The following is a 13,258-nucleotide window of genomic DNA, read 5'->3' as shown; positions in this document are numbered from 1 at the left end:
CTTCTGATGGTGGTGGAATATGTCCAAACGAAAGATTCAAGATGTCTATTGCTCTCCTCTGTTCTGCAATTGGGTCCACAGTTCCCTTCTGTAAGTCTTCTTGATTTCTTTCCAAAAATTTCTCTTTATCTTGAATAGTCTTTATTTTCACCTTCTTTCCCTTGTAATCAAAGGACAGTCCCTGTGGAAATTCCCACCTGAAGCGGATGGAGTTTTTCTTTAACAAAAGAGCCAAGTCCTTATAGAAGTTTCTCAAATCCAAGATATATTTTGGGATGTCTTTAAAAATCTGTACAGCTGAATTTCCAATTTGCAAGGCCTTTTCAAAATGTAGTCTTAATATTTTGTCTCTTTCTTCCTTGGATCTGAGGGTAATCAGACAATCCCTCGGGGTCTTTCTGTCCTGTTTTTTGCCCAGTCTAAACGCTGTTGTGATTTTAAATTCGTCTTCCTCCAAATCCTCCCAGCAGTCAGCAAACTCTTGTGTTAAGAACTCCACGAGATTATCACCTTCATTCTCTGGAATTAATCTCAATTTCAGATTTCTCTCTTTTCTCTGTAGTTCCCACAGAGCCAGAGTTGCGTCATGCTCATAAACTTTTTTGGCAAGTTGCCAAGCGTGCCTTCCTCTTGGCACGTTTCTCCCTTGCGTCCTGAGTTCGAGTGTCTTCAAAGCCCACGACACCTTTGGTGAAGGCTGTTTTCCAACTGGAGCGCTCGCAGGCCAATGTTTCCCAATTGTCGGTGTTTAGGCTACATTTTCTTAGATCTGCTTTGAGAGAGCCTTTGAACCTCTTTTGTTGACCACCAGCATTATGCGCTGCCCTTGACTCAGATTATTCCTGAACCGTGTATCACAAGATCCTAGGGTTGCATAGTTCAAAAAGTGTAGATCCAGACACAAAAGTTGCGAGGGGTAAATACTGATTGCATCCAGGATATTCCGGCTGTATGGCAACCCTAGTTCCGTCCGACTCTGCCGTTCCATGGTAAGTCTATCCCTTCTGTTTTCCCCAGGCAATTATGGCAATGAAATCGACGGGATGTCCAAGCCCATGATCAAGAAGAAGAAAGATAGTGGAGGAGATGGAAATGAGGAAGAGTCTCAGCTGCTGGAGAACGAGAGTGACGAGGAAAGCACAGACGACGGGGAGTTTGTCTCCATCTCCTCTTCCCCACCTCTGAGGCCTTTGATCACCGACAGGCAAGCGAAACTTTGGCCGGTCCGGTTGACGTGAAAAACCTTGTTGTTGGAAAGGGTGGTGGAGAGAGGTCCCAGAATTTCTTCTTGCCTCCTTAGGTCATCACATAGTATGGTCCATCGAGGGCAGTAGCGCTGAGCTGACCCCAGAGGACTCCCTTGCAGGGTTGGTGGGACGATTTAATGCACACATTTATTTCGATGAGAACATAGGCTCACAGAACCAACACAATTCAAAGTGTTGGTGATGACCTTTAAAGCCCTAAACGGCCTTGGTCCAGTAGACCTGAAGGAGCGTCTCCACCCCCATTGTTCAGTCCGGACACTGAGGTCCAGCTATGAGGACCTTCTGGTGGTTCCCTCACTGCGAGAAGTGAGGTTACAGGAAACCAGGCAGAGGGCCTTCTCGGTGGTGGCACCTGCTCTGTGGAACGCCCTCCCACCAGATGTCAAAGAGAAAAATAACTACCAAACTTTTAGAAGACATCTGAAGGCAGCCCTGTTTAGGGAAGCTTTTAATGTGTGACATTTTAATGTATTTTTAATCTTTGTTAGAAGCCACCCAGAGTGGCGTGCTGCCTCTGAACTTAGCCGCTTCCTTGAGAACGTATCATGGCTAACAGCCTGTGATAACTTCTCCGAAAGCCAGCTAAGCCAGCAACCATCTCCGCATCTTGTGGCAGAGAGTTCCGTAAGTTCTGAACAGTTGCTGCCCAACTATAGCCCCTTTCAACTCCTGCTCCTTCCTCCACCTGCTCCCAGGAACTACTTCCACCTGCCGTATTTTGAGAAGAAGCCTTGCATCTACATTAAGAGCTGGTGGCAGGACCAGCGAAGGCGTCTCTACAACTCCAACATCATGGACAAGATTGCGGACAAGCTGGTGGGCACCCAAGAGGGTCTGGGGGAGGTGTGGGGTGGGGAGGGAAACATTGTGGTGACCCATGGCTCCAGTTGCTAGATGACCCTTGGCCCCTTCCAACTCTGCAATTCTATCTTTGGCGATCCCTCGTAGCCGAGTAAGATTGTCTTTCATAAACACGGTTTTAACAATGAGTCCGTAATTGACTGTGGAGGCCAATTCTGGATCCACACGCCCTTCCACAGTGGGGACATTGGCTTCTGGGGCGGAGTTGATCACGATGAGGGTTTGCCAAGTGTGCCTTCCTCTTAGCACGTTTCTCCCTTTTGTCCTGAGTTTGAGCATCTTCAAAGCCCATGTCACCTTTGGTAAAGGCTGTTCTCCAATTGGAGCGCTTGCAGGTGTTTATACTACATTTTTGAGGGACGCAGGTGGCGCTGTGGGTTAAACCACAGAGCCTAGGACTTGCCGAGCAGAAGGTCAGCGGTTCAAATCCCGATGACGGGGTGAGCTCCCGTTGCTCAGTCCCTGCTCCTGCCAACCTAGCAGTTTGAAAGCACTTCAAAGTGCAAGTAGATAAATAGGTACCGCTCTGGCGGGAAGGTAAACGGCGTTTCCGTGCGCTGCTCTGGTTCGCCAGAAGTGGCTTAGTCATGCTGGCCACACGACCCGGAAGCTGTATGCCGGCTCCCTTGGCCTGTAAAGCAAGATGAGTGCTGCAACCCCAGAGTCGGCCACGACTGGACCTAACGGCCAGACCTAACAGTCCCTTTACCTTTACCTTTATACTACATTTTTAAAAATTTGCTTTGAGAGAGTCTTTAAACCTCTTGTTGACCACCAGCACTACACTTACCATTTTAAAGTTCAGAATAGAGTAGTTGCTTTGGAAGACGATCATCAGGCATCTGCACAACATGACCAGTCCAACAAAGCTGATGTTGAAGAATCATTGCTTCAACACTGGTGATCCTTGCTTCTTCCAGTACACTGGCATTAGTTCGCCTGTCTTCCTGAGCTCCGCCCTGCCTGGTAGCCCTGCTACATTGACGGTTGTTTTTGACCTTCCAGGAAGAAGGCTTGAATGACGTTCATGAGATGATGAAGACTGAGAAGCCGCACCCGGAACGGCGGCTCCGAGGGGTCCTGGAGGAGCTGAGCAGTGCATGCCTGTGAGTCAGCCACAACTGGGGGGAGAAGGACCCTCAAAATATCAGGAAGTTGCAAGCGAAGGGCAATGAGATTCATCCCGCTGCCAAACTGTCTCCTCAAGTCTGGGCACACACATCCCCAGACCATCTTTGCTGCCCTTTCTTGTTGGCACCAGCTTAAGTCTCTCTTCTCTGCCCCACCCCTTGACCTGTCCCAACAGGCGGTTTGTGACCCTCTCCAACAAGGACCAAAACCATTCCTCCCGGACGCGGCTGGACCGGGAGAGGCTGAAATCATGCATGCGGGAACTGGTGAGTGTCTCTCCAGATTGGGAGCCCCCACCTGGGGGGAAAAAAGGAAAAGGGAATGGGCAGGGGGTTCAGTGGGCATGGTGCCTGCAATGAAGGCAGAGGTGCCCAACAGAGCCTTTTGCACACCCTTTTCCTAGCCCGATTGCAACACAACAGCCCTGCAGTGTTGCCAGTGGGCACGATTCTCTGGTAGTTGCTGCCCCCACCCTCCCATATCCTAGTGCAAGATCAAAGCAGCTAGATCGTTTCCCTGGTGGACCCCCCACCTAAACTTCCTGAAATATCTGAAGAAGTGTGCGTGCACACGAAAGCTTGTACCAAGAACAAACTCAGTTGGTCTCTAAGGTGCTACTGGACAATTTTATATATATATTCCTAAAATATTATTATTTATTGAATTTTTATACTGCCCTATACCTGGAGGTCTCAGGGAGGTTCACAGAACGAAATATAAAACCACAAAATATATAATCAAAATAAAAACAATAACCCAGTACCCCCCCAAACCACATTTTAAAAGGGCGTAGGGACACAGAGCAATGCACTCTGCTTATGAGTTACTCAGAGTGTAAAGGCGCGGTGCTTCGAATTGACTGCTTCTTTCACGGAGTGAAGCCGCATTGCTGTTGCCGGAGAGCGCTGACTTTTTCCTGTGGACAATTTGATTTTAAAACAACTACCTGTGAGTAGAATGGAAAATTGGATTTTTAAACGTCTTACAACCCTCATCCTAAACTTCCAATAGCATGAATTCCAAGTGATGTGGAGGATTCTAAAAGCCTGAGGCTGACAATCGCACGCACGTCAGTGGTCAAATTATGAAATGTTATTAAAAATAAAAGGTGGAGGAAAAGCAAGCAGAAGGTCAAAACAGAATGCAAAATAAACCAAAGCATTGTGGCTCTAAAATTGAACTAATCCTAGCCTATTCCTGACACTATAGCTGTTCTAGTTTACCCATTGTGGGAATAGATTTAGACACCAGTTATTATCCTTCCTCGCTCATGCTTGTGAAATCAGTGGAGTATCATCCTTTGCAGCTTAAACTTGGAAGCTGAGACAAGATATATCTTAGCTTCTACAAACAATAATCCGGGGTGCTCTAAAGGCAGACTGGATTCTCCTGGAATTACCCATTTTCTCCCCCTTAAAAAATAATCACACATACACTGTTTCGTAAAAAAGTAAAAGTAGTGTTTACTTACATAAGTGGGTATCGAAGCAGCAGTTGCAGAAGTGAAAAGGAGGCAGGTTTATATCTACTATCTGAATTACAAAAGTACAGAATCGAGGTTCAAAATTGTGTCTGAGCTATGGATCTCAGACACCCATGTGTGGTCAGCTTGGAGGCATGACGAATGAAGAGATGCTCAGGCGGGAAGGAAGGAAGGATGTAGCGTTACAACTTCCTGCCAAGGCAGACAAAGGAAGCGATCTCACAGAGTTCTCTCTAGCAATTTGTAAAGGAAAGATCTGTGACCCTCGGTCCTTTCATGTGCCTATCAGGCAAAACATGAATGGTTGGTTTTGACTGCAATAATGATGCACACAAGTAAACAGCGAGGATAGTCATCTTCGCCCCAAATCAGGTCTGGATCCTGGATGGTGAGAGTGAACACAACTGCAAGGAGGCTCTTTAAAGACTCTCTCCCTTGTCTTCAGAGGGAGAGACTTCTGAACCTTACTGACCAATGGGCCGTTACATTTCAGTGCCAAGGAAATACGGTGCGATTGAGGGGAAGGGAATGCAATCGATTGTGGATCATTTGTGGGCTCAAAAACAGGAACAAGAAGTACCGTTGTATTTGCTGGCTTGATTGATTTCTGGACATTGGATGAGCCAGCAAATGTCGGACATTGCCACTGCTTCCATTCTCATTCCGATTGGCGTATTCCAACATCCCTTCTCCAAGACCAGCATAAACACCTGTGTTTGAACAATCACATTTTCTAAAGTAAAGTAAGATAGCAGAGCCTGCAGTGACCCCAGTTTTGTAGACAGGGATGTTTATTATTATTATTTTATTAAAGATTTTCTTGATTTACAAAAAGTGTTTGCAATGTCTCTCTCTCGTATTTTTTCCCTCCATGTAACATTTTTACAAATGAGTTTCATTTGTTGAGACATTAGGAAGAAAAAGGGGAAAGAGGTGGAGGGGGGGGGGAAGGATGGGTGGGGGTGGGGTCGAGTGGCGATGTTTTTATTTTACTTACTATATGTAGGGTTTGGTGTCAGCGTTGCTTGTGCAGGTTCTTTGCTGTTCGCTTGTGTTCCTTTGGACAACAACCATACGAGAAATAAGTAAAATAACCAAGCAAGTATTAGAAATCACCCCAGAATTGGCCCTACTAAACATCTCCCAAGACAATAATGCCCATTTACACCACAAAGAACTCATAACTCACCTACTTTCAGCAGCCAGAAACACCATAACCAGACACTGGAGAGACCTGTCAGGAGTAAGCATGGACCAATGGTACCAAATAGTATGGGAAACAGCCTTACTAGAAAAATTAACCAATAAATTGAAACTGACACACGGACAAATAGAAGAAGACGCCTTCACCCCGGTATGGCTCCCCTTTATATCACATACACAGCCGAACAAGAGAACAACAAAAATACACCAACAGCATACAAATCAATATGGCTAACCTGATCCAAAACACCCACCCACCCCACTCACACGTGAAAACAAAGACCACCACAGCCAACCACAAATGGACAGCCACAGCCCAGGCCAACCCCAACCTCTCTCACCACCAAAGTAGACAGGGATGTTGGGTCTCACCCCCTTCCATTTCCTAAATTCATGTCATTTTTGCAGTCCAGTGCTTCCTCCTCTTTCATCCCCCTGACGTCTCTCTCTCTCTCTCTCTCTCTCTCTCTCTCTCTCTCCTTGCATCCAACACCATGCAGGAGACAATGGGTCAGCAGGCCAAGACCATGAGATCCCAGGTCAAGAAAACCACCATCAGAGACAAGCTGAAGCAGGCACAGAACTTCTTGCAAAAGCTGCGGTTCCTGGCAGATGAGGTGAGGCGACCAGGTTCATCCATATGTAACTTGAGCCTTGCTTAAATATCTCAGTACAGTGGTGCCCCGCAAGACGAATGCCTCGCAAGACGGAAAACTCGCTAGAGGAAAGAGTTTTCCATTTTGGAGGTGCTTCGCAAAACGAATCTCCTATGGGCTTGCTTCTCAAGACGAAAATGTCTTGCGAGTTCCTGCGGGTTCCCCCCCCTTTTTCTAAGCCGCTAAGCCACTTATCCGCTAAGCCGATAAGCCGCTAAAAGCTGCTAAAAGCCACTAAAAGCCGCTAATAGCGCTAATATCACTAATCCGCTAATCCGTCAATGGGCTTGCTTCGCAAGACGAAAAAACCGCTAGACGAAGAGAATCACAGAACGGATTCTTTTCGTCTTGCGAGGCACCACTGTACTGGGCCTTGAGCAGCCAAGCATGCAGAAACTGGGAAACACAAGGGGCTGGATTGAATGATCCTTTGATCTCCTTCCTAATCCGTGTACGTTTCCGAGCACAATTCAAAGTGTTGGTGATGACCTTGAAAGCCCTAAATGGCCTCAAAGGCCCAGTATACCTGAAGGAGCGTCTCCACCCCCATCGTTCTACCCGGACGCTGAGGTCCAGCGCCGAGGGCCTTCTGGCGGTTCCCTCACTGCGAGAAGCGAAGCTACAGGGAACCAGGCAGAGGGCCTTCTTGGTGGTGGCACCCACCCTGTGGAACGCCCTCCCACCAGATGTCAAAGAGAAAAACAACTACCAGACTTTTAGAAGACATCTGAAGGCAGCCCTGTTTAGGGAAGCTTTTAATGTTTAACAGACGTGGGACGTGGGTGGCGTTGTGGGTTAAACCACAGAGCCTAGGGCTTGCCGATCAGAAGGTTGGCGGTTCAAATCCCCGCTACAGGGTGAGCTCCCGTTGCTCGGTCCCTGCTCCTGCCAACCTAGCATTTCGAAAGCACATCAAAGTGCAAGTAGATAAAGAGGTACCGCTCCAGCGGGAAGGTAAACGGCATTTCCATGAGCTTCTCTGGTTCGCCAGAAGTGGCTTAGTCCTGCTGGCCACATGACCCAGAAGCTGTACACTGGCTCCCTCGGCCAGTAAAGCGAGATGAGCGCCGCAACCCCAGAGTCGGTCACGACAGGACCTAATGGTCAGGTTTAATGTTTAACAGACCACTGTATTTTAATACTTTGTTGGAAGCCGCCCAGAGTGGCTGGGGAAACCCAGCCAGATGGGCAGGGTATAAATAATAAAAATTATTATTATTATTGTCAGGGGTTTAGGTGCAGAGGCACGGGCAAGGGAGGAAACAGAGAGCGAAGGGGAGGAGACAGAGGAAAGGATGAGTGATGACGACGACCCGAGATCTCCCAGTCTTTCCAGTGAATCAGAGGATTCACAGAAAGGAGCACCAGTGGCCAGGGCAAGGGGGGAGTCTAGGGAGGCACCCCAGGAAGATAGAGCCAGAGGAGACTCAGGGGGGAGCAGCTGGAAATCGGGACCAGCGTCACCGCCAGGAAGCAGGGAAGAGGAAAGGAGCCAGGAGGGAAGCGCTGGCAGCTCACCACAGGAGGGAGGGCAGGAGTCAGGAGTGGCCACACCTCCATCGGGGAGCGAAGAAACGGTTAAGAGGAAAGTGGAAGGTTGGGCGCGCGCGCCAAGTTCAAATGCAGAGGAAGGCGGCGCAGTGAGCAGCCCCGAAAGGGAACCGGGTCCTAAAGCCCGGCGCAAGGAGGCAGAAGGGTCTGGGTCAGCGTCAGAAGAATCCCGGAAGGAAGAAGCCCCGGGGGGTAGAGGGACCCAGAGGAGGACAGTCAGGAGGAAAAGGTGGAGCAAGGCTAGGATATTAAGTTGGTGCGCACGGGGCGGAGACTCAGACGGAGCCTCGCCGATCTAGCTAGTAGACGTAGAGTTGCAGACAGCAGCGTGAGAATGGAAACTGTAATTCAATAAAGACTTTTACTTAATGACCGCTGGCTAGCGTGATCCTCTGTGAGCTAGGATCTTGAAGCAGCTTTGACAGTAGGCTCCGTCTCCACATTGTGGGCATCTGCAGCCTCGAGGAGGGGAGAGAAACAGGCGCCCACTAGCGAGCTCACGAACGGCAGGAGACATGACGGCTGAGCAGCAGATAGAGGACCTCAGAAAAGCAGTGGCACAACTGAACGCCGAGGTTCTCGCATCCAGGAAGAGAGAGGACGAGGCAGCTGCCGCCTGCAGGGATCTCCAGGTCAGGTTAGACGTACTGGCAAAGCAACCACCCCGGCAGGAGGGAATTGGGTTGGCGAGACGGACAGGCGGGCTGCTCTCTCACTTCGATGGGAACCTGCAACAGTATCCCAACTTTAGAGCCGACGTACTGTGCGCACTGCAACTGTTGCATAAAGATTTTAGAGATGAACAGGAGAGAGTGGGGTTCATCATGTCCCATCTGCATGGGGAGGCGAAAGCATGGTTGCGCAATTTATGGAGAGATAACGATCCGGCGCTCCAGAATGCGGATGCCTTTATTAAAGCGATGGATGGGTGTTTCTTATCAAGTATTGACATTGATCTTGCACGGAAGGAGGTGCATGGGCTGAGACAAGGGAGGGCCAGCGTCAGACAGTATCATGCACGCTTTTTCGCCTTGGTCAGCGCCCTGGAATGGGACAGAGATTCGGCTCCTGTAAGAGACCTCTTTTGGGAGGGACTGCACAACTCGATTAAAGATGAGATAGCGAGGGGGGAGAGACCCCGAACCACCCAGGAGGTCGTTCAGAGGGCACTGGCTGTGGGGGTGAGGCTGGAAGGACGTCCGTGGAGCAAGGACGAAGGACGTGGAGGGCGCGAACCAGCCGGGGGCCCCTCCTTCTTTCCCAGAGAAGCAGCGCGAGCGCAATCCACGCCTCCGCCAGGAGGAGGAGCCGAACCTATGGAGGTTGGAGGTGCAAGGGCTCAGTCAGCAACCAGAGCCCTAGCACCGGCAGCAGTGAAGGCGAAGCCTCCTAGAGGGACCAGGAAGTGTTACGTCTGTGAGCAGCCAGGGCATATGGCGAAAGAGTGTCCCCAGAGGCCCCACAAGCTTACTGCAGCCTCAGCAATGGTGACTGCAGCAACGCAGCAGGGAGGACCACAGCAGGGAAACGACGATGTCTGGCTGGAGGAAGAGGCACTGGGGCCCAGCCAGACGTGTTAGTGACGCAGTCCCCAGAAATTTTACAGCCAGTGAACCCCCTCCCGCCCAAACCAGTGGTGAGGCTCACAGCATCTCTCCAGCTGCCCAATGGAATCACCATGGACGTGCCAATCACCATCGACTCCGGCAGCAACGCGGACTTTATAGGGCAGGAATTTGTCGACAGGCACGCTGTGCAGTTGCTGCCGGCCACACTGCCCCTGCAGGTTGTCACGGTGGATGGCAGGGAGCTGCTAGGGGGGCAAGTGGTGAAGCAGACGCCACCAATGGTGATGCGACTTGGGAATCACAGGGAAGTCATCAGCTTCAACGTCACTCAACTGTCTGACACGCCCATTGTATTGGGTATGAGTTGGCTGGACAAGCACAGCCCAACGATGGCTTGGTTCCAGAGGCAGCTGGTCTTCGGCTCTTCCTTTTGTGCTGAACACTGCATCGTACCCAGGCAGGAAGGAGAGGAAGAGGAATCACAGCTGCTGCTAGGCACGCTGCAAGCGATTCCCCACAAGTACGCAGAATTTCTGGAAGTTTTCTGCGAGAAGGAGGCGGACAGGCTACCCCCTCACAGACCATATGACTGCAAAATTGACCTGCTGCCGGGGGCGGCGCTGCCTAAAGGGAAGCTGTATTCCATGTCTGAGGACGAACTGCAGGAACTCAAAGACTTCATCGATCATAATTTGGAGCGCGGTTTCATCCGGGAGTCTAAGGCAGTGGGGGGCAGTCCTGTATTCTTTGTTAAGAAGCGAGACACGCCCCAAAAAAGACTCGTAGTGGATTACAGGATTTTGAACAGTGTGACCAAGCCGTCGGACTTCCCCATGCCCCGCATCGACGACCTCCTGGCGAAGGTACGGAAGGGAAAGGTGTTCACCAAGTTGGACCTGCGGGGGGCGTACAACCTCATTCGCATGCGGGAAGGTGATGAGTGGAAGACAGCCATGTTCACGCCACTGGGTACCTACGAATACAGAGTTATGCCTTTTGGACTGCAAAATGGCGCTCACGTTTTTCAAGCATTTATGCATCACGTGTTGGCGGGACTTCTCTACAAGACGTGCGTCTGTTTCTTGGATGACATCCTGATCTTTTCGGAGTCGCAGCAAGAACATGACAAGCACGTCAAGGAAGTGCTGGGCAGGCTAAAGCAACACAGGCTCTACGCCAAGCTGGAGAAGTGCCAATTTGACGTGCCGGAGGTGGATTTTCTGGGCTACAAGCTGTCTGCCAAGGGGCTCGCCATGGACAGCGCCAAGGTTCGAGCGGTGTTGGATTGGAAGAGCCCACGCAACCGGAAGGAGGTCCAACGGTTTGTCGGCTTTGCGAACTTCTATCGCAAGTTTATCAAGGGCTTCGCGATGCAGACGGCGGCCATCACTGACACCCTTAGCTCCAAGAAGAAGAAGTTCATCTGGACAGAGCAGGCGGAGCAGTCCTTTCAGGCCCTCAAGCGTCTCTTCGCGTCGGAAGAGCAGCTGCTTCATGTCAACCCCAGCATGCCGATGAGGGTGGAGACAGACGCTTCGGACAGAGCAGTGGGGGCGGTCCTGCTGCAGAAGGACCCGCAGGGCGTGTGGCGGCCGGGAGCGTTTTACTCCAGGAAGCTCAGCAAGTCCGAGCAGAACTACACCATATGGGACAGGGAGTTGCTGGCCATTCATGCAGCGTTCAAGGCGTGGAGGCACTTTCTGATCGGCGCCAAGCACACGGTGCAGGTTTGCACGGACCACAAGAATCTGGAACACTGGCGCACGGCACAGTTCCTGAACCAGAGGCAGATACGTTGGGCTGAGTTCTTTGCGGACTTCGACTTCCGAATAGAGTATGTCCCGGGGGACACCAACATCATGGCAGACGCTCTCTCCCGCAAGCCACAGTATCTGGAGGACGCAACACCAGCGGCCGCCATGCACATCTTTGCACCGACAGTGTGGGCGTGCGCCGCGGCGACCGTGGACCTAGAGGCGGTGCGGCGAGCGTTGCAGGGGGACTCCTTCGCACAAACGAAGATGGCAGAGGTGCGAGGGGGCAAGGCAGCGGCCGACGGTTTCCAGCTACGAGATGGCTTGCTCATCCGTAAAGGGGCCATCTACGTGCCGGGTGACGAACTTCGAGCCAAGGTGCTACAGCAGCTGCACGACGCACCCACGGCCGGGCACTTTGGCAAGGAGAAGACGGTGGAATTAGTAGCCAGGGATTTCTGGTGGCCTGGAATGAGAGGGGAGGTCGCAGACTACGTAGCGAGGTGTGACACCTGCCAGAGGGCAAAGCCGGTGCACAAACCGCCGGCTGGACTGTTGGAGCCGCTGCAAACTCCGGTCGAACCTTGGGAAAGGGTGGCTCTGGACTTTGTCACGGATCTGCCCAGCTCAAGGGGCAAGACGGCAGTGTTGGTGGTGGTGGACCTGTTCTCCAAGATGGCGCATTTCATTCCGTGTGCTAAGGTGGCCACGGCGGAGCAAACCGCCAAACTGTTCATAGACCACGTGTTCAAGGTTCACGGTCTGCCACGGTCTATTCTGTCCGACCGCGGGCGGCAGTTCATCTCGAACTTCTGGCAGAAACTGATGGGCTTCCTAAACGTCAAGATCAATCTGGCGTCGGCGAGACACCCGCAGACCAACGGGCAAGCGGAGCGAGCCAATGCCATCATGCAGCAGTACCTGAGATGTTATGCAAACCAACAGCCTGCGACGTGGGTGGATTACCTGCCGCTTGCAGAGTTTGCCTACAACAACACGAAGCACGTATCCACGGGCGTCACGCCGTTCTTCGCCAACAACGGGCGGCACCCTAGAACCTTCCCGGGACTGGAATGCAGGGGAGAAGGGGAGCCGCAGTCAGCAGATGCGTTCGCGTCGGAGCTGCAGGAAGTCCACGATCAGCTGCGGCGCCACCTGGAGCTGGCTAAACACGCATACAAGGTACAAGCGGACAAACACAGAAGGGTTGGCGAAGAGCTCCACGTGGGAGACTGGGTCTGGTTAGCAGCCCACGCAGTGCCGGCCAGGTCGTTGGCCAAGAAGAAACTAGGGCATAAACAACTGGGGCCCTACCAAGTCGAAGAGCAGGTCAACCCGGTGGCTTTCAGGCTGGCGCTTCCGGAGGGTTCCAGAATGCATCCGGTGTTCCACAGATCGGTGCTCACTCCCTACAAGGCACCGCACAGGTTCCAGGAACCCGGAACGGCGCCGAGTCCGCTCAGAGAAGGAACGGGGCACGCGGGAGTGGCACAGGAGGAGCGCATCAACGAAGTCACGGAGATTTTGGACTCCAGATGGGGGGAAGAGGGAGTAGAATACTTTCTCGCCAGGGAGGGCACCCTGGCCAGTGCGAACAGCTGGGTGCCGGGCTACGCTTTAGACGAACCTCTGCTCAAAGACGAGTTTCATGCCCTCTTCCCACATAGACCTATGCCAGCAGACTTTTTCGACGACTGGCTTTTCACGCCCACGCTTTCGGACAGCACGTTCAGGGGGTTCGACTCGGACGAGGAACCAACACGAGACGTCCGTTCCCCGGAGG

General features: G+C 51.7%; 1 protein-coding gene across 17 annotated transcripts in view; it reads left to right on the top strand.

Moving 5' to 3' along the window:
• The window catches only part of OTOF (otoferlin), a 218,315-nt gene that overhangs the window by 134,407 nt on the left and 70,650 nt on the right, over positions 1–13,258 (top strand). For all 17 annotated transcript variants that reach the window (XM_081188315.1, XM_081188324.1, XM_081188322.1 and 14 more), the window contains 5 exons: positions 1,018–1,204; positions 1,964–2,084; positions 3,135–3,235; positions 3,436–3,526; positions 6,447–6,563. In XM_081188315.1, coding sequence (XP_081044441.1) covers positions 1,018–1,204; positions 1,964–2,084; positions 3,135–3,235; positions 3,436–3,526; positions 6,447–6,563 — 617 coding nt within the window. The remainder of the gene's footprint in view (positions 1–1,017; positions 1,205–1,963; positions 2,085–3,134; positions 3,236–3,435; positions 3,527–6,446; positions 6,564–13,258) is intronic.

The sequence above is a fragment of the Podarcis bocagei genome (assembly GCF_964188305.1).
Source record: "Podarcis bocagei genome assembly, chromosome: 3".
Classification (NCBI taxonomy): domain Eukaryota; kingdom Metazoa; phylum Chordata; class Lepidosauria; order Squamata; family Lacertidae; genus Podarcis; species Podarcis bocagei.
Note: the sequence above shows the minus strand (reverse complement) of the source record. Positions and strands in the feature narration are given on the sequence as shown.